General features: G+C 45.3%; 1 protein-coding gene across 2 annotated transcripts in view; it reads left to right on the top strand.

Moving 5' to 3' along the window:
• LOC126256181 (neuronal calcium sensor 2) overlaps window positions 1-20,707 on the top strand; it is a 675,443-nt gene that overhangs the window by 403,429 nt on the left and 251,307 nt on the right. For both annotated transcript variants that reach the window (XM_049955461.1, XM_049955462.1), the window contains one exon: window positions 16,253-16,394. In XM_049955461.1, coding sequence (XP_049811418.1) covers window positions 16,253-16,394 — 142 coding nt within the window. The remainder of the gene's footprint in view (window positions 1-16,252; window positions 16,395-20,707) is intronic.

Raw genomic sequence — 20,707 nt, 5'->3', positions numbered from 1 at the left:
TCGTTGGTGCGTGTTGACGTGCTGCACTGCGTCCCCCTAAAGTATCCCACAGCTGTTCCTTGAGACTGAAATCGGTGGCAGGGGTAGGCCAGTCCATTCGCCGAATATCCTGTCGCTCCAAGAGCTCTTCCACGTGCGTTGTTCGATGCAGTCGCGCATTGTCATGCATAAAAATAAAGTCAGGGCCGAATACACCTCTGAAGAGACGCACATATGAAGGGAGTAAAGTGTCGCAGGCAAGATGACTGATGAGTGTGCCATGTAAAAAGATTTGGAAGTCAGTACCACCACGCAGCATTATGCCTTCCCACTCGCTAACACGTGGTCCACAAAACGATCATGTTTGACAGTGTTCCTGAGTGCATTACGCGTTCCCACCTCTCGCCATACAGGATACATCCAGAATCACACCTCAGACTGAATCCTGCTCTCATTCGAGAAGAGTACGCGACCCCTACTCGTTACTCCTGTCCCTGCGCTCAGGACACAATAGCAAACGGTGCCGCTGATGTTCGGGTGTCAACAGAACACAAGGTACTCGTCGCCGGGAAAGGAGATCACCCCCATGCAGTTGCCGTGCCACGGTGGAGCGTGAGATGGCACGCCTTGCAGTTCTGTTAAATGTAGCTGCAGTTACACCCTCTGGCTGACGTGTGTTCCTCCTTGCCTCTTGCACAATGTAGCTGCCATCTGCTGCTGTAATTGACCGTGGACAACAGTGCCTGTGTTCTTGAACGCTCCCCATCCACTTGGAATAATGCTGTGAGCAGTACCAACTCCTGGGCTACCTTCTCTTATCTGGTTATTCCTGTTTCCCAGTGATTCTTTCCCTTGTGAAATTATCCAAAGCGCCGGCCGGTGTGGCCGATCGGTTCTAGGCGCTTCAGTCTGGAACCGCGCTGCTGCTACGGTCGCAGGTTCGAATCCTGCCTCGGGCATGGACGTGTGTGATGTCCTTGGGTTGGTTAGGATTAATTAGTTCTAAGTGTAGGGGACTGATGACCTCAGTTGTTGAGTCCCATAGTGCTTAGAGTCATTTGATCTAAAGTATCCAAACGTTGTCTCCGGGCCATGTTGTAATGAAGAACACCGCCACAGCGCACCGTAACTGCTCGCTAATTGACACACACAGTCTTTTCCAGTTCCCTCATGTGCCTCGTGTTGCGGGGCCAGCCGCGTTTGCCGCTATAGTCACGCTGACGTCACGCCATGTGCCGTCCAGCTTTCTGTGCATGACTGGAAGACGTCTGGCAATATGTTCCCGAATTTTATTAATTTCCAACGAGTTGTTATGTTATTTTATAAAGCTCGTCTTTAAATTTGGCCGAGCAATGTATTTGTGAAAATCCCCCGAAGATTAGTTGTCGCCGGTGCGGCGCAGTGTCGAACGCATTTCAGCATTCTAAGACGGCGGAATCTACCGTTCACTTGCGTCTATTGTTTGCAAGATGTCGTAAATGAATGAGGGAGTCTGTGTCTCAGTTGAGGTTTTCCTGAATCCGTGCTGACTGTATGAGAGAAGGCTCTTTCCCTCCAGAAACATCACTATTTTTAAGCGTAAAATATACTCGAGTAGTGTGCAACATCTAACGGTACCAAAACTACATAGTTTATCTCACTTCGTTTCTATAACATCTTATTTGTTGAGCAGTGTAATTAGTGACGTATTGTCTGTTGTCTTATGACTCCGGATCTTCGGCCTAGTTTCGCCAGCACGAGTTACTAGAATTACCGACGGATCACCTTTCACTTGTAGAGATTTAAGATGGTTGCGTTAATTGGATGGTAATTTGGAAGAGACTTAAAACCTGGGACGGTGGGACTGTGCAGCGCGCGCCGCGCGGTTGCAAGTGTCGCGCGGCGGTGAGTGTGTGCCCTCGAGCATCCGCCGAGCCCTCTCGCCGCACCTCGAGAGACCCGTACCGGAATGGAGTGCGCACCGCGCAGAGCTGAGGACTCGTCCGTGCGCCGACACCTCTGTTTCCAAAACTTGTGCCCCGCGCCGTTCGCCAATATAGCGACTACCTCGCTACCTGCCTAGCAGTTTTTTGTTGTCCAGTCATCCGTGCTTCTAGTCAACTTCTTCATTGTGCTTTTGGAGTCAGTCAAACACGTTCCCTAACAAGCTCCGCATGTAACTCGCAGAAGAGTACGACCGGCGGTCATTAAGATTTATCACCTAGAAAACATCCGTTTGAGATCGGTGATGGTGTTCGTCATCCTCTACATGTTCATCCTTCAATGAGACACATTTTTCCCAACAATGGATGGCTTTGCGGAGACTCTGTTTGTAGAAGTCTTTGGTTTAGCTGTTCAGGAAATGTTCCGCCTAGGAAATCACGTTATTACAATTCTGGAAGTAAGTGCCGCGCAATGATTTTTTTCATCCGAGGAATCAGGCAAAATCACTGGGTACTGTGTAAGGAGAACACGAGGGATGAGGCAAAATTGGGTAGCCAAGAGAAGCATCAGTCGTGATTGTACTCTGTGCAGAATTAGCTTGGGTGTCGTTGTGGACCAAAAAGGTCTCCTGGGCCAGCTTCCCGATATTTCGACTTCACAGCCTCTCGGAACCTCACCAGAAGAATACTGAGATTCTCTTTGGATTTTAGACGAAAGGAAACCTCCGTTTTCAGCTGTTCTTCATGTCTTTGGCCATTTTCCACACGTGGTGTGTGTATTTAGAAACTCGTTTACCTTGTATTCGACAGACTTCCGAGGCCTCTTTTCGTGTTCCGTCCACAATATACCATCGTGCTCGACTGTACCGCAAACGTTGTGAAGACGAAGATCGAGAAATACCTGTCACATATATTGTTTCACATACTTACATCAGAAACAAGTAGTTTGCTGAATATTCACTAAATGCAGTGGGGTATGTGATAAAGGGTGGCACCTGGCATGATTTGTTGTCACCGACGGAATACTGGCGATTGTTCTGTCCTCGTTGTCCCTGCGACCAATTACCACTTATTTTCTACTTTGACTGTTTGCGAGAAATATTATTAACGTTTATAGAATCAGAATTAGCTCGAAATACTTGTGCCTGCTTACTCTGTGAACTTACTGTATTTCAGTAGCTTGTCAGTGTAGCTTAAAACTAAGAAGAACGTTTCTTTTAGAATGCTGAAACTAATTAGCCTTTGCATTTCTCTGTATAACTCCACAGGGCGCAGACGGAAAATAAATGAAACTTGTAAATTTAAGGTAGTCAGTATTTATAACTTTGTTCGGGTAATTAACTGTATAATTGTGTGGATCCCAGTAACTGGAACCGTAGGAGATACACAGCATCGTGTAGTAACTCCGAGATAAGCCGTTACTCGAAAATAAACTATACATGTCTGCCTCGTAGTCCACAGATACTGAAACGTTTAGATGGTTTTTCGCGCGCCCCCAGTCGTGCTACTGGCCTAAAACTGTAAACCGCTTCATGTATACGTAATTAAATTGAAGTAGTTCCAATCCCTCGGTTCCTAACAAGTTTTAGCGAGGTCTGCGTTGGTTACTAGCCGAATGGAGGGACTAGAAGTTCCTCCCGCATATCTGCAATTGGGAACCCTGTAGCCCTCTCCCAGCCTTCTGGAACATTACGCTGAACAGAAAAAACTTCTACAACAGCTCGTCCAGCTCCTGCGTGTAGGGAATGAACGATTTTAATAAAAAGCAGAAGAAGTTAGTACTGAATGAAAAATTTACCTTCTGCGAATATCACAGCCAAAATTATTTTTACCACTGTTAATGTAGCTCATTTCCTGCTGTATTAACCTCACAGTCAACAAGTAAGACACAAATACCGAGTTCGTTTTGCAGTTTTTGAGATTACGCTAGCTGGCTGATGGCACTTCAGTGTCCCATAATGGAAGCATTTGTGTTCAGTGGACGATGTTCAGGCTCTTCTACTGAGGTTATCCACGGCAAAAACCGAAAATAATTTCATAGAAAAGAAACAAAACGTCGTCGACAAGCACCTAATTTCTAGATTGTCTCCCCCATGACGGTTTGAATAACGCTTGGGCTGCTGCGCTACATACATCCACCTGCAAACAGTTGAAAAACTGTCGTTTCAGAAGAACGTCTCCTCTTGTTCTGGAAACTGATGATTTTCCCATTTTTCATTCCTGATGAATCACTCGCTGTGAGTCAGCCTATATTCCGAGTTCGCCAGTGTGTATCAGGTGACTTGTGAGCTGCGCTCAGTCCACATCTTACACAGGAGGTAATGCAGTAAACGAAAAGTTGACACACGAGACACTTCTGACCTTGCCAGACAAAACTAAGTAGCCCTCATAAAAGAGCACACTGGTTGCTTCGCCGGCCGAAGTGGCCGTGCGGTTAAAGGCGCTGCAGTCTGGAACCGCAAGACCGCTACGGTCGCAGGTTCGAGTCCTGCCTCGGGCATGGATGTTTGTGATGTCCTTAGGTTAGTTAGGTTTAACTAGTTCTAAGTTCTAGGGGACTAATGACCTCAGCAGTTGAGTCCCATAGTGCTCAGAGCCATTTGAACCATTTGAAGTGGTTGCTTCAGAGCGCTGTACACGATGTAGAACTGGTACTAGGCACTCCTGTGACACTCCACCGATGTCGTGTAAGTCTTGCAATGTAGTGTGCATATGTATCAATGGTTAAATGGAACCACCGCAGTAAGAAAGCTCGACGCGGAGACAGAGCCATCTGGTTTGGACGTGACCATGATCACACCGTGAATGAAATTGCTCGGTTTGATGATGTATCAGCACGGACAGTCCAATATTTCTACAAAGAATGGAGTGTCACTCACAGCTATACAAGGTGTGGTCGTAAAATTATCCTATCCGACAATGTTGGATTCCCTAATTCACTCTGCCACCCGAAGTGCCATCTAGTGGCATCTTACAACCTGGACGGATCACCATGTCCAGTAAAACCTATTCCCTGTTGGGAATATTGTAACTTTGGATGTGTAGAACTGGTCCTTCCAAGTTCTTGGGCACGCAGGTTCGGCTGAGCGGCCGTTGAGAGTGGGTGCCTCAGGGAGCCTGGAGACACTGCAGCGAGCAGACCCGTAGGGCCGCAGCTGGCGGACACCTTTGAGTGTTACCGAGTATCATCTTGTAAAGTAACATGTAATAAAGTATTCTTATATAGTGTAACAAGCTATGTTCAGTCTAATTGCGGAGTGGAAAAAAGTGGAGGTAAGTGAGTCCTCTCGTAGTACACACTCCAAATTTAAAAGTACGAATGCACGACCAGAGTGAACTGCAAGTGAACTGTGTATAGACAGGACCCGTAGACGAGTGATACTTCTGGTCTGTGACAATCGGTTTGAAACTCAACAGAAATCGCTGTGTAATTGGATGGAGGTCCACTAGAACCAGTTTCCGTTCGAACTTTGAGGTGGAAACTGCTTGTAATAGACATTTAGAGTCGAGTATTTCGCGACAGGTCGTAACTGACAGCAGCAGGTAAAGCTGCACCTGTTCAGTACGCCGAACAACACAGAAACTGTGTACTAGCTGATGGCAGGCGTGTAGTGTGGTCCCACTAGTCGCAGTTTCGCCTCTTTTCAAATGATGCAAGGCGTCGGGTCCCCCGGCGGCCTAAACTGCGGTGCGTGGAAGTTCTCTGTCAGCCTGGAGGTGGTTCTGTGATGTTTTTGAGGTGTTTTTCGCGTTATCACTTGGGCCCGTCATTCATGTGACCGTGAACATGAACCAGGATGCTTATTTCAACATTCACGGTGACCAAGTGCTGGCCTCTTTTCTACGTATTCACGACGAGTATGCTGTGGACACTGGAGTCTTCCATTTTGACAAGAATCGTGTTCACAAGACTGGGCGAAAATGTCCCTTGTTTGATGATCTGTCACGCATCCATCGCACGTTGGCTGGTTGTCTAAATCACGTGATCTTATTCCCATAGAAAATATCTAGGGCTTGAAAGCCTCCTCAGCTTTGCTACCGGATCCTAAATTAAACATGATTCAATATTTCGGCGATCCAGCTGCCCGCCATCTTTAGGAGAACGCTGCTGCTATTGAGTCCCGCTGAAAACTGGTGCCAAAACTGCAAATTGTCGTCCTATGTAGGCCTCCGTAACGTACACGGCACATGCACGGCACATCACAGTCGCTGTCTTGTAACACTAGGCTTGTGGCATTGCCAGGCGGCAGCTACCATTTTCTAAACACTAGGGGCTAACTGCACCGACGAAAGTGGAGTTTTGATGCGGGACAGTACGGGGTTTCACGTTCTGCTAAGAGGAAGACCATGTCTCTATTAATCAAATTGTTTGCCAACCTAATTTCAATTGCATTTTTATAAGTAACACTGTGCCCAAAACCAGAAGCGCTGGCAACTTTCACAGTCTCGTCAAATTTCATCTTGTGTTGCTCGTTGATGCAAAGCTTTGGTACCGCCTATTTTTTTCCCCAGTTGTTGTAGTCTCCTATGACGGCGATGGACTGTCGCCTGTCCTGAACTGTGCGAATCGAACGGCTGATATAAGCCTTCTCACACAGACACAAAATTTAATATATGCCAGGCTTCGTTTCATAGCGCCGACTAGTGCCCTAATCTTGGAATGTGGATCGCCTTAAAATTCTCTCTGTCTTAAACGTTACCCCCCAGCATAAGTTAGGGCGCCGAAATATTAAATTATATTGATTTTAGCATCCGGCAGCAAACCTGAGGACTTCTTATGCTGGGAAAGCCGATGAAGTCACAGTGTGTTGCTCCCCTTACCAGTTGGGTCTGATTCGAGAGATTGAGAAGGTCCAAAGAAGAGCGGCAAGATTCGTGACTGGTACATTTAGCCATCGCGAGAGCGTTACAAATCTCATAGAAAGTTTGAAGTGGGACACACTTGCAGATAGATGGCGCGCTAAACAGAAGGGGCTGCTCACTAAATTCCGAAATCCGATCTTCAAATGGTTCAAATGGCTCTGAGCACTATGGGACTTAACATCTATGGTCATCAGTCCCCTAGAACTTAGAACTACTTAAACCTAACTAACCTAAGGACAGCACACAACACCCAGCCATCACGAGGCAGAGAAAATCCCTGACCCCGCCGGGAATCGAACCCGGGAACCCGGGCGTAGGAAGCGAGAACGCTACCGCACGACCACGAGATGCGGGCAATCCGATCTTCACCGAGGATGTAGAGCATATATTATTACCACCAACTTTCAAATCGTGCAAGATAAGGGAAATAAGAGCTCGTACTGAGGCGTTCAGACAGTCATTTTTCCCTCGCGCGATCCGCGAGTGGAACAGAGGGGGGGAAATATGACTTTGGCGCTCATTGTGCCCTCCGCCACACACCGCTTGGTGGCTAGCGGAGTATATATGTGGATGTAGATATAGAAATACGGTTGAAACTTGCCGGTTTGGTAGCTATGTGGGATTTATCCATCAGTGAGTGGCTTCAGGCGGATACGGCATACCTGAAAGAACACGTGGACTCTCTTCCTTGCCGAATTGCAGCCATTATCGCTACACAGTATCAGCGTGATAGCTCCGTTGAAAGATCGATTTTTTTGTTCGGCGTGCTTAAATCTACAGGGTTAGTCAAAAATGAATTTCCGTGAGGAAATCATGACATCTCGTTCATCTTCATCGATCGGTGGAATTAAAAAGTTTTCATAAAACCAAGCCGGCCGGAGTGGCCGAGCGGTTCTAGGCGCTACAGTCTGGAACCGCGCGACAGGTTCGAATCCAGCCTCGTACATGGATGTGTGTGATGTCCTTAGGTTAGTTAGGTTTAAGTAGTTCTAAGTTCCTTGGGGACTGATGACCTCAGAAGTTAAGTCCCATAGTGCTCAGAGCCATTTGAACCATAAAACCAAAACACACAGCGGAACACGCTACACTCCTGTGAAAGTAGCCACTTTAACTGTGCACTACGCTGGCGCTCCAGGTGGCGGAATGGAGTACTGATGCACTACGTGACTCAAACGTAAGATGTTTTGCTACAAAATGACACCTAGCGATTATGTAAGTTTTGTTAATAAAGTTCTGCATCATTCTAGGGTTGTACAGTCCTTTTGACTCACCCTGTGTACCCTGTTAACGAAAGTACCGAGCCAAGCGTGCGTTTGATTATATCGTACACAAAGTAGCTGCCACCGACAAAAACTAAAAGTTCGTTCGGCACGTAGGAGACGTGCAGGATGCTGCAGACACTGTGGGCTGTGGCGAAGTACAGGTGGGCTGTGCTGGCGTCGGCCCGTGCTCGAGATTTACGACGCCGTGTCGGGACCCAGAACCGGTCGGCTGTGCCCGCCGGAATGCAGCGACGCCCGCCGCGAGCCGCCCGCGGAGCGTATCTGCGGCCGGTCTCGGCTCCGGCCCCTCTCCCCCAGTACGCACCGTGCGGCCAGCAGCCAGGCTGGGACTCCAGCGGCATGCGGTGCACTGCCTTGCGCTTCTCCCGCTCACATAATGCCAAGGTCGCCAGCTGCACAGGCTTGCGCCAGCTTTCCTCGCAACAGACAAAATTCCGTTTTCAGTACGCCGAAAACCACTGTGTAGTTTTTAGGAACTGTTGACGTAACTTTTGCCAGACACTCCCTCGTGATGTCGTTCCAGACAATGATTTCCCATCTACAGGAATGACAAGCGAGATCTCTTGACGCAGGAAGCTTCATGTAGGGTGCTGACATGGTTTTCAGACTCGTAACAGTGTTGATGTATTACCAAAGAACAGGCCACTACAGAATTTTGAAAAACCAGATGTGTGCATTTCGTCGTGAAAATCGAGAAGTTAGTAACCAGCTGCATCTAGGAGGCGGTATTGACGAGTGGATCCCGACCTCACACTTTGGTATTGTATCAGACTTCAGCGTACAAAAACAATGTGTTAACACTTTTCCTCTGAAAACGTATGTCTCTAGCAAATGATTAGGCATTCGAACTGTACTTAAGACCTTAACACTGACTTGATGTTTCGTTGCGGTCGAATAGGCAAGGTCAGTGCCTATATGTAGCCCAGCCTTAAACGAAACCGGCTGATGGGTTACCAGGTGTTTCAAAGCAATATTTACTGACCATTGTACCGTCAGGCTGTGGTTCCTCTAGATTTGCTCTGAGAGGTGACTGCAAGGTTTCGAGATGTTAAAAGTGGACCTGAGTAGGATCCATACTGTATTTGGATATCTGCCTTGCCTGTAAGTCTTAACTCCAGCAAAACTTTCTCGTATGTACGTTGTGTCACAGATAGACTATCGTCATAATTATGTCAAGTCCACGAAAAGCAAGAGCTAGGTACCCCGTAGATAGAGTTTTCCGTCTGTATCCCCATCTCCCAAACATCAGCGGAATGGACAAAAAAAAAAAAAAAAAAAAAAAAGAAGAAAGATTGGTTCAAATGGCTCTGAGCACTATGGGACTTAACTTCTGAGGTCATCAGTCCCCTAGAACTGAGAACTACAACCTAACTAACCTAAGGACATCACACACATCCATGACCGAGGCAGGATTCGAACCTGCGACCGTAGGTCGCACGGTTCCAGACTGTAGCGCCACAGTCGCTCGGCCACCCCGGCCGGCAATGGACAAACACACTAACACAAAATCGCTTGAGAAGCAATGTTGGAAAATATAAGACAATCTCAAGAAATACATTAAATGAAAGCAAACCTGGTCCGTAATAGGCTCTAATGTGAGCAATCTTTATTTAAATCGTGCGGTTACCTATTTCAAGCACCTCGGTATCACCTACTTTTGCAGACACTTGCTATTGAAGCGTACACATTCGTTCAACGTCAGCGTCTTTGTGCAAATACCAAGGTGCCTGAAAATCATAAGTCGTCGAAGTTAGGTAATCGCACGATTAAAATAAAGGTCGTCTACATTATAGGCTACTACGGACCATGTTTTCTTTTATGAAGCATTTGGAAGCTGTTCATCCCCACAAAAACAACATTTTAAGAGAAATAGTTCCTTGACATACCAGCCGAACGTAGTGACTGCAAGAAACTTCAACCTGCTCCTCGTATTTACTAGTATAAGTTATGTCGTGTCCATTGTACCCTTAAAGACTCGAATAAGATCATGACTGGCGTTTCTGGACAAATTCTCAGAAAGTTATGTTTGGGCCATAAGATTTGCGTTTCTAACCTTCTCTGTGTTAGACTACCAAACTTCGGTATTCTGACACTAAACACTACTATTACTATTGGTAAAACTACTGCTACTACTACAACATTATTATTATTATTATTATTATTATTATTATTTCCTTTCTAAGACGTTATGTCTGGTTAAAAATGGAAAGTGACGCGGACCTTGATCAACCGTGACTTCCTTTTAACTGTGCGGTATATGTTACATTGCATTTAGGAACTTTCGGGTAATTGAACATGTATCAATAATTACAGATTTCTGTAGTTGTATATATACGTTTGGATGTAGTTGTATTGCGTTGATTTACTGGTGGATATTGTGTGGTATGACTCCTGTAGTTATTAGTATAATTGGTATAATGTCAACTTCATCCTGATGCCACATGTCATTATTATTATTATTATTATTATTATTATCAACACCTGTTTGCTGAAGTTCAGGATATCTGGTTTGTTAGTTACGTTTTATGCTCCATAGCTGAAAATTATATTCGTCTGGCGCTTGTGTTCTCCATGTTTCTGCTCAATCATTCGTAATTTACTGAGATACCGGACCGTAAAGACACAACAAACATTCGTGCACAACAGTAAGGTATGTGTAACTTGTACGTAGGCTCTTTCAAATCTAGTGTTCAAACCGGTACTATTATGATTTTTGCTGTGAGGACCGGTCATGAGTTGTGCTTCGATAGCTCAGTTGGTAGAGCACTTGCCCCCGAGAAACAGTCCCGAATTAAAGTCTCGGTCCGGCACACGGTTTTGATCGACCAGATAGTTTCATATGAGCGCACACTCCGCTGCAGAGTGAAAATTATTCAAGGTACTGTTACGTCAGATACGGATAAGCTGATCGACGTGAAAGTCGATCATACACAAGAAGCTACTCACCGTCCGTCTGATCGAACCTAATTTCACCGTCCTGCCGTTGTGTTGTGATGAAATGAACATCACAGTGATGTGTCTACAGTGCGTGGCAACGAGGGAAACAGGCTGCTTCTCACGACGATACAGATCGCAATCCTTAGGAGGACATACAACACACTCATTCCAAACTGTGTATTGCAGCTTATTTCGCGGTTATTCCTCCAAGCACTCTTACAAATCTTGCAGGTCACATAAAACCCACAGGTACCTGAAACATCCCGTATACTGCAACAGCTTCGAAAGCCACACACAATATTTTTAGATTCTCTCGCCTGCTACGTGCAAACTATTAGTCGTACAGAAAAAATAAAAATGACCTTTCTGTAGGAAATTTAACCTAGCTAAATTTTCTACTGGCATCATTTTCCATGATGGACACGGTTTTCGAGCCGCTCAAGAAAAACATATGAAAGTGATCCTCGAACGCATTTTTCGTGAATAACTCGAAAACCATGGCGTTCAGTGGAAACATATCTAAGCATAAGCTTCATCTGTATTAAATTTCCTACAAAAAGGTGCTGTTAATTTTTTTCTGTAGGACTAATAGTTTGCGTGTAGCGAGTAAGAGAATACGAAAACCCCATGTGTGGTTTTTGAAGGCGTTTTGGGTTGCATAAAAGCCGTAAGTAGGAGCAGCTGACTGCCTCTGTATATCCCACTGCCTGACGATGGAGCAGACACGTTACCGGTACATTCCAGATCAGGTGTGTTTAATTCGTGACAAGTGTGGAAATACTGCTATTCAAGCGACATGTATAATTTGTTTATCGCATTGATCTGTTCGACTTTCTGCTGCATAACTGAATTGGGCATGCAGTGAAAAAACAAGCCTTACAGGTGGTCCAACGAATCGTACTGCCTGTCTTGCGAACGTAATGCATCTGTATATGATTTTTGGGTAGAAGATTGTCCATTACATTAGGAAAGGGACTGCGATCATCGACAGCGTTGTGATTAAGTGAGATTTGCCAAATAGTACAATGCGTGTCATCTGTACGTCGAGTGGTGATTTGTTTTATGCGGCTGTCGCGACACGCCTCAACACGGATGGGTCAAGGGTACGGAGCGCAGAGGCGTATACGGCGAACGCATTCCAGCCTCCGCGGTCTGCCCTGGCATCTCCTGTGTTCCTGCCTTATGACGCGTAAACGTGCACGCTCTTAACGGTCCTTTCTCTACGTGTTGTATCTACACTTGCGGTTGACTGGTCAGTACCAGATGCTGCCCATTAAACGCTTCGTGCATGGTGGCAATGTGTCCCAGTTAGAAATTTTTGAGTAGCAGTTCGGTCGTTTACGAGAGTGTGGAAAAACAAAATTAACGTAAAATCGAAACACCGAGTGGTCAAAGAACTAGCTAGACAATAAAATACTTTCCATGTTAGCATCGTTTTGCTGTATGTCTAAAATACTTGTGTCTTCATCGATACCTCACCTGTTTCGTATTGACGGTGTTTTCTGCCTTATTTTTTCCCCCAAGGGTTTGTTTTCTCGTGAGGTAGAGTCAGCTATGCTGTAAAAATTCACACTCTCTCTATTTTGATGTTGCTTTCTGTTGTAGTATGTCGTTCGTTATCATGATGCTACTTTCTCCTTAGTATATTACAGTTGTGCGCGCCACAAACCTGGGCGTGTTGCTACCTATCTTTGGTGTGATAATTTGCGTCTAAAAAGTTCGGTAAACAAGCTGATACTTTAATATCAACTGATGTCGAAATGGGTGTTTAACATGAGGAACCCATTAAGCTAAGGCAGCTTGTTCATTAAAGGCAGTCGAACGTACGAGTTTGAAAATGATTTCTCGTATCACTATGCGTCAAGGCATAAATATCGAATTTTATTAATAACTGCAAGAAACGTCGATGAAGATCCGTTAGATGTGTGTCCAAATGTAGATGACGGAACACCGTGAGCAGTTCACCTGTTAAATCGCTTTCGGGACGAAAAGAAAAAGCCTGAACACTTGCGTCCAACCAAGGCGTAGATCGGACCAGACCTGACATTCAGCGGTATTTGATATCTTCAATGGTTCACTAGGTGGCAAAATAAGCCTTCGCTGACAGTTAAGAGTAGATTTATAAACGTTGCTAAGTGTGTTTTGGCCAGTGGATATTACTGACAGGACGAATAAAGATGTTTTGTTTAGTGATGCGCAAAATCGAGAACCTCAAAGGATCAAGAAATCTATTTTTGGTGGACCAAAAGAATTTGAATATACATTAGAGATCCGGGCGCTTTAAGCAGTACGATCTTGCTGGCGGGATGTATGATAGACTTCAACCATGCAGTAGACGTTAGTCGTAAATGTCTCGCTTTTCGGAACCGTGTCTAGCTGCTAGATAGGGAAAATAACCACATTTTGTTCTGTTTTAACAGGTCTTTTTGGCTTTTTGATAACCTAACTTCAGAATTAAATTGAAGAAGAGCTACAATATTTTCATCAGAAGTTGTTTCTACATTATTTTCTCCTCCATTCGTTTTCATAATAACTATTCAAAATTTCTGGAACAGTTCTTAGCGAATTGTGTAGGTTATGTTAAGGCAAGTAATACGAAGTGTGCACGATAGAAAATTTGTTTTCTTACATGCATCTTTTTTTGTGCAGCGTTCTTTCTCTTTTCAACGACAAACAAGCGAAAACGGTTACCCTAATTCCGATAGTAAGGGACAGCTGTAAAGAAACGGAAGCGGATACACATCCGAATACAGGGAATTATTAAGAGAACTATTAATTTCCTCATGTGTGGATCCACAGCCTCAACGTAATTTCTGAATGTTGAAACCATTGTTATGTCAGCCGTAGACTATAAGAAATTTTTACACAGATGAATCTTATTATACCATGTAATACACTGAAGAGCCAAAGACATTGGTACACATGCCTAATATCGTGCCCCCGCGAGCAGGCAGAAGTGCCGCAACACGACGTGGCATGGACTGGACTAATGTCTGAAATAGTGCTGGAGGGAACTGACACCATCAATCCTGCAGGGATGTCCATAAATCCGTAAGAGACCGACAGTCCGACAGGATGGAGATTTCTTCTGAACAGCACGTTGCAAGGCATGCCAGATGTGCTCAATAATGTTCATGTCTGGGATGTTTGGTGGGCAGCGGAAGTATTTAAACTCAGCAGAGTATTCCTGGAGCCACTGTGTAACAATTCTGGACGTTTGGGGTGTCGCACTGTCCTGCTGTCCGTCGGAATGCACAATGAACTTGAAAGGATGCAGGTGATCAGACAGGATGCTTACGTACGTGTCACCTGTTAGAGTCGTTTCTAGACATACCAGGGGTCCCATACCAACTGCGCACGCCCCACACAATTACAGAGCCTCTCAAGCTTGAACAGTCACCTGCTGACGTGCAGGGCCTATGAATTCATGAGGTTGTCTCTATATGCGTACATGTCCATCCTCTCGATACAATTTGAAACGACACTTGCCAATCAGGGAACATGTTTCCAGTCATCAACAGTCCAATGTCGGTGTTGACAGGAGCAGGCAGTAATGAAGGATACACGAGTGGACCTTCGGCTCCGAAAGGCCATATCGACGATGTTTCCGTTGAATGGCGAGCATGTTGTCACTTGTTGATGGCACAGCATTGAAATCTGCAGCAATTTGCGCAGGGGTTGCACTTCTGTCACGCTGAACAATTCTCCTCAGTCGTCGTTGGTCCCGTTCTTGTAGGATTTTTTCCCGGTCGCATTTCTCTTCAGTCGTCGTTGGTCCCGTTCTTGCGTGATCTTTTTCCGGTCGCAGCATTGGCGGAGATTTGATGTTTTACCGGTTTCCTGACATTCACCTTACACTTGTGAAATGGTCGTACAGGGAAATCCCCACTTCATTGCTACCTCGGAGATCCTGTGTCCCATCGCTCGTGCAACGCTATAATACCACGTTCAAACTTACTTAAATCTTGATAACCTGCCATTGCAGCAGCAGTAATCGGTCTAACAACTGCGCCAGACATTTGTTGTGTTATATAGACGTTGCCGACCCCAGAGCCGTATTATGCCTGTTTACATACCTCTGTAGTTGAATAAGTATACCTATACCAGTTTCTTGGGAGCTTCAGGGTACATTATTGGCCAGTTTTGACCTGTGGTCACTTTAGCGTGTCTGCAGTATCAAATATCAATAAGCTATTACAAGATAAATAGATAAAACAGTTGACTGCTGAAGCTGGTTGATGTTTGATGTAGCAGACTTTGAAAATGGGCATGCCGGCCGGTGTGGCCGTGCGTTCTAGGCGCTTCAGTCTGGAACCGCGTGACCGCTACGGTCACAGTTTCGAATCCTGCCTCGGGCATGGATGTGTGTGATGTCCTTAGGTTAGTTAGGTTTAAGCAGTTCTAAGGTCTAGGGGACTGATGACCACAGATGTTAAGTCTCATAGTGCTCAGAGCCATATGAACCATTTTTTGAAAATGGGCATAGCCCAAAACTTGGCAGTAATGTACTAGATGTAATGAAGTTTAACTGTGTAAAATTTCTGACAGCCAACGGTGAACATAACAATAGTTCTAGCTTCAGAGATTTTACGAGAACGCGCAACAACTGTTCTGGTCTGAAGTGCTGCTGGCCACAGTCGATCAGCAACGTGAAACTGAATATTTTGTCCTTACATAAGCCGTTCGAACGATCGACGTGAATTGTCGATTAGACTTTGAAATCGAGAAACTATCAGTTCTCGGATTGGCAAACGCTAGTTAGTTTTGTATTTTGTTTTGTTCGTTTTATGATACTGTTCATTGAACTTTTTAGGCGCATTTTGTGTGTCTTGAAGTGTGTTGTGGGGAAGAGCGCCAAAACTGAATTGTTTCAGGAGTTCAAAAATAGTTTTTACTGTATAAATATTATCAGTATGGACACCAAAAATCAGTGAGCTTTTTCCCCAGTCAGAAGAATCATGTCTGCTTACATTGGTTGAATAACTAGTAAAAGTTTCCCTTGTCACGGTGTGAGGATCAGCGCCACTTGTATCTCTCGGTTCCGGCCGTAGAACATGGCGGTGCGCCGTCGCCGCCGCACTGACTGCGGATGTTTGCTGCTGTAATGCGAACAGAATTGTTGGGCCTCTGGGGGCCGCTGTGTGGACGGAGTTGCGGCGCAACTCGGGGGAAGTGTTGGCGCCGGGCCGCCGCTGCCCCTCCCTGGTCCCTACTCCTACTCCCCAGTTGCCGGCTGACCCACCACCACCACGCGGCGTGCTGTTGCAGGTCGGGGTCGGCGGGCCGCCAAGCCGCCAGCATGGGCTGCTTCGGGAGCAAGGACAAGCTGTCCAAGGAGGACATGGACTTCCTCAAGTCGCACACGCGTTACGACGAGGCCACCATCAAAGAGTGGTACAAGGGCTTCAAGGTGAGTGACCGTCTTTTTTCTTTCTACTCTCCCCTCTGCACGTAAACCCATCTTTCTAACGACCAAAGTTACGGCTTAAAATACCAAACTGTGTTGATTTTTGTCCTTTATATTTCGTCCTTTTACATATTAACATTGCACGTAATGAGCAAACTCGAAAGGTCAGATTTTAATACGGTCTCCGTTTAATCTACCCACCATTTCTTTTTCAGACTTACTCACTTAGCAGATAAATAAAGAAGCCTACAATGTAAACCATGTATAGGTGTAGAATTTAAAACATTTCGAGGTTTCCTTTCTGATCCAACACCAGATTTGGCACCACTGATAGGGACGCCGTGTAGTTTTCGTATGAGTAGCTTCTTGCTAGAAGATGTGCATTCACAGATGCTCAGATTGGAACCTGGAGGGAACGCACACTGGTTAAAACACAGAGCTCCAGTATTTTAACCCGACTAATTTTTTATTTTTTATTTCTTTCTTTGCGAACACACCATCTGAACATTTTTCGACGTCACCACACTCGTTTTATTTATCCACTTACTTGGATATGTTGCGGATCCCTTCGCCGCCGTATATATCTTCTCGGCACTCAGTCTTCTTCATATTCGGAAATTCGTGGTAAGGTGTTACGGGACCAAACTGCTGAGGTCATCGGTCCCTAAGCTTACGGGCTACTTAATCTAACTTAAACGAACTTGCGCCAAAGACAACACACACACACACACACACACACACACACACACCCATGCCCGAGGGAGGATTCCAACCTCCGACGGGGGAAGCCGCGCGGGCCGTGACAAGGCGCCCGAGACCGCGCGACTCCCCTGCACGGCAGCCTTCTTCACCTAAATCGATTCTGCAAATACTATATTACAATTTATGTAAACGAAAAACTTATTCATAGTTAATTATTTGTAATCTGTAGAGTGTCCGGACCAGTGATATACACAAAAGAAACCCTTATAACGAAAGAAATCGACGTTTTATGTTGTTGCGTAAATACGTAATCGATAGATACTCTCTCCAAGGTGTGACCATCATCATTTCATGAACAGCGCTCAGTCGCACGGCCCATGCTGGCGAACTATGCATTTCCACAAGTGCTTCTTGACGTCATTTCTCAGGAGTATAGTTCCCCCCCCCCCCCCTCTCTCTATACCGTAAATATTTTACCACATTTCTCGAAGAAACGATTCCTGATTGTTACATGAGAAGGGGGATCCCTTGCCTGGCACCCTCGGTCTCACGATCTCACTCAACTGGATTTCGGTGGATGGGAGTTTATGAAGGAGATTATTTGCAGAACAAGGGTTCGATATCTGGTAGATCGATCTGAGACAACGGATCTACGTCGCAGTAATGGCGATAACACCTGTCGTGCTTATGAACATGGGGCTAGAAGTGGAGTACCGTTTCGATATCTGTCGAGCTACAGACGTTGCCCACATTGAACTGCACCAACCTACATAAAAAAGTGTCAGCTGTTGTGTACAATGTTGGACGAATAAAGTTATAAACCGTAACAGGCGCTGAAATACAAGCAAATGTCTTTGTATACCTCTAGCCTGGACACTCTTTATTATTCCCTTTATACATATAAACCACTGACCATTGTTGTAGTTGTTATCTTCGTTCCTAAGACTACTTTGATGCAGCTCTTCACGCTAGTCTGTCTTCTACAAACCTCTTCATTTCTGATTGTTACTGCAATCAACATTCATTTGAACATGCTTACTGTATTTATGCCTACGTATCTTCCCCTACAGCTTTTACGCTACCTCTTACCTCCATCACCAAACTGGTCATTCCTTGATGCTTCAGGATGCGCCCTGTCAGCGGATCCCAGGTGGGATGGCGAACTCACCGTCCACTCGATGCTAGTGGTCGACACACTTTTACCAACAGCACAGCAGTAAGCTGTCGGTGTAGTCATCCTTGGAGCGATTTTAACCTTCATAATGAGCGTGCACTCACTTTTGTTCCACTGGTTTCACTAGTGGACTACTTTTGACATCCGAAGGACGTACATGTTTTGATAGTTTCGCAACATGGATACTTAACGTTACACTACGTAACGTATTCCCCTTTGCATCACAGTGTAAAGGTAGCCTGTAAACACTAGTGTAGCTGCCTGGACATGTCAATTTTCCTGGTAGTACCACCAACTTCCAGGGCGCCATACTCTACATAAAATGAGTCATGAATACATTAGTCTGTAGTGTCCTTGTATAAATAACTTACGTCCAGCTGTCAGAGATCCTCGCCCTCGCACATAGTCATCGTAGCACAGAACGTTTTGCGCATGCACTCGGTTACATACATTGAGCTACAGACACCATTTCTGTGACACTGAAGGGCTGTGTGGTCGTCAGGACCGTATCACAGCAGCGCATCTAGTCTGTTAGTAGCATTCCCTCGAATTGAGGATGTCCGCGGCTCGTGGTCTAGTGGGTAGCGTTGCTGCCTCTCGATCACGGGTCCCGGGTTCGATTCCCAACTGGGTTGGGGATTTTCTCTGACCGGACACTGGGTCTTTGTGTTGTCCTCATAATTTCATCACCATCGTCATCATTTGTGACTATGGCTAGACTGGACTGTGTAAAAAAATGGACTGTGTGAAAATTGGGGCTTTGTACGGGCGCTGATGACCGCGCAGCTGAGGCGTAGCGGTTCTAGGCGCTTCAGTCCGGAACCGCGCTGTTGCTACGGTCGCAGGTTCGAATCTTGCCTAGGGTGTGGATGTGTGTGATGATGTCCTTAGTTTAGTTAGATTTAAGTAGTTCTAAGTCTAGGTGACTGATGACCTCAGATGTTAAGTCCCATAGTGCTCAGAGCCATTTGAATTTTCAGTTATTATTTCACAATGTAATATGCAGTAATAGATTGTAGACAACTAGCCGTGGGGTGCAGACTCGACGTATATTCCAGGGCTATAACCCCAGGCTGCTGCAATGTGGACTAACTGAGATCTCTTACTATATTTAGTATACCTTTTAGTTTAAGCAGTAATAGGTCGCACAAAACACTAACAGCGTAGTGTCTAGGAAGCCTGCATACTCGGTGCTCTAGACAATCAATCAAACCAGTTGTATTGATGAGTTTTATTAAAATAAGAAAATTACAATACTTAACTTTCGCCATTACACACATGTGTCGCAATCATAGGGCGACATACAGAATAATCAATCTTCTTCAGTACAAACAGTACAAACAAGTCTGTGCTACATGGAGAGTGCAAGAGAAGTGACTAGAGTTGACGCTGCTGTAGAAGTGCCTAATCTTGAAGCTGCTATTCAAACTGGGCCGTCACCAGTAGGTCGCGGCGCTTTATGTTCTCTTCACATAGGAGCCGCTGCTGTCGTGTTGTCGTCCTGGAGGGAGGTCCGCTCAGCGTGCGATTGGCTGACTTCTTCTCACACCCTTCTCCTCTCTGTCGTTCCCGACTAGCGTGCCGGTGCTTCGACTTTACAACATAACAAACAGAACTATCATTTTTTTTTCGGTTATTATTGCATTATCAAGTGACATTCCGTATGCAGGTTTTGAATCAATGTGGCAATTGTATATCATTGCGTTATTGTAATTTGATAGTTGTGTAATTAATGGAATCAGATTAGTATCTAGACGGCGTACTATAAAATTCACGCAGAAAATAAATAAATATATGATAATGTAGGAGTAACTGCTTCGATTTAAAAACTTACTACGAAGATAAGACGAGAGCTTATACTTGTTCTACATACTATGATAGACAAAAAGCTCTGTCGGTGTTTTGCACCAAGTAAAAAAGTGCTTCACTTCCCCGGCGGTTTAGAACTTGGAGAAAACCCAATTCGGAACGTTCATAATACGTTAATGGCTGCCCAGTTTCTAACCATATATATGTTCTGTCCTTTCAGAAACTATAAATTACGGAAGTAGCAATAGTGTCTATGTTCATACTGCGTTTCAGGGTTCGTGTAATCTGTACACCACTGAAGAGTTAGCAAAACTACATTAAGCCTATTATGGCGACCGAGCGGAATAGCGCAGTGTTTAGCAATTGGACTCGCATTCGCGAGGACAACCGTTCAAACTCGGTCGTCCTGATTTAGGTTTCCGTGATTTCACTAACTCCCTTACAGCAAATGTCGGGATGCGTCCTTCGACTGGTCACGGCCGCTTTTTTTCCTCTATCTTTCCCTGATCCAGGCTTGTGCTCCGTCTCTAATGACCTTTTGTCGACAGGACGTTAAACGCTACTCTCCTCCTCCCGTTTATTATGGTGACACAGCATGAACCTAGAGATGTTACTGAGAATATTCTAGCGA

The sequence above is a fragment of the Schistocerca nitens genome, chromosome 1 (assembly GCF_023898315.1).
Source record: "Schistocerca nitens isolate TAMUIC-IGC-003100 chromosome 1, iqSchNite1.1, whole genome shotgun sequence".
NCBI classification, from domain to species: Eukaryota; Metazoa; Arthropoda; class Insecta; order Orthoptera; family Acrididae; genus Schistocerca; species Schistocerca nitens.
This window is presented reverse-complemented; position numbering and strand designations above follow the sequence as displayed.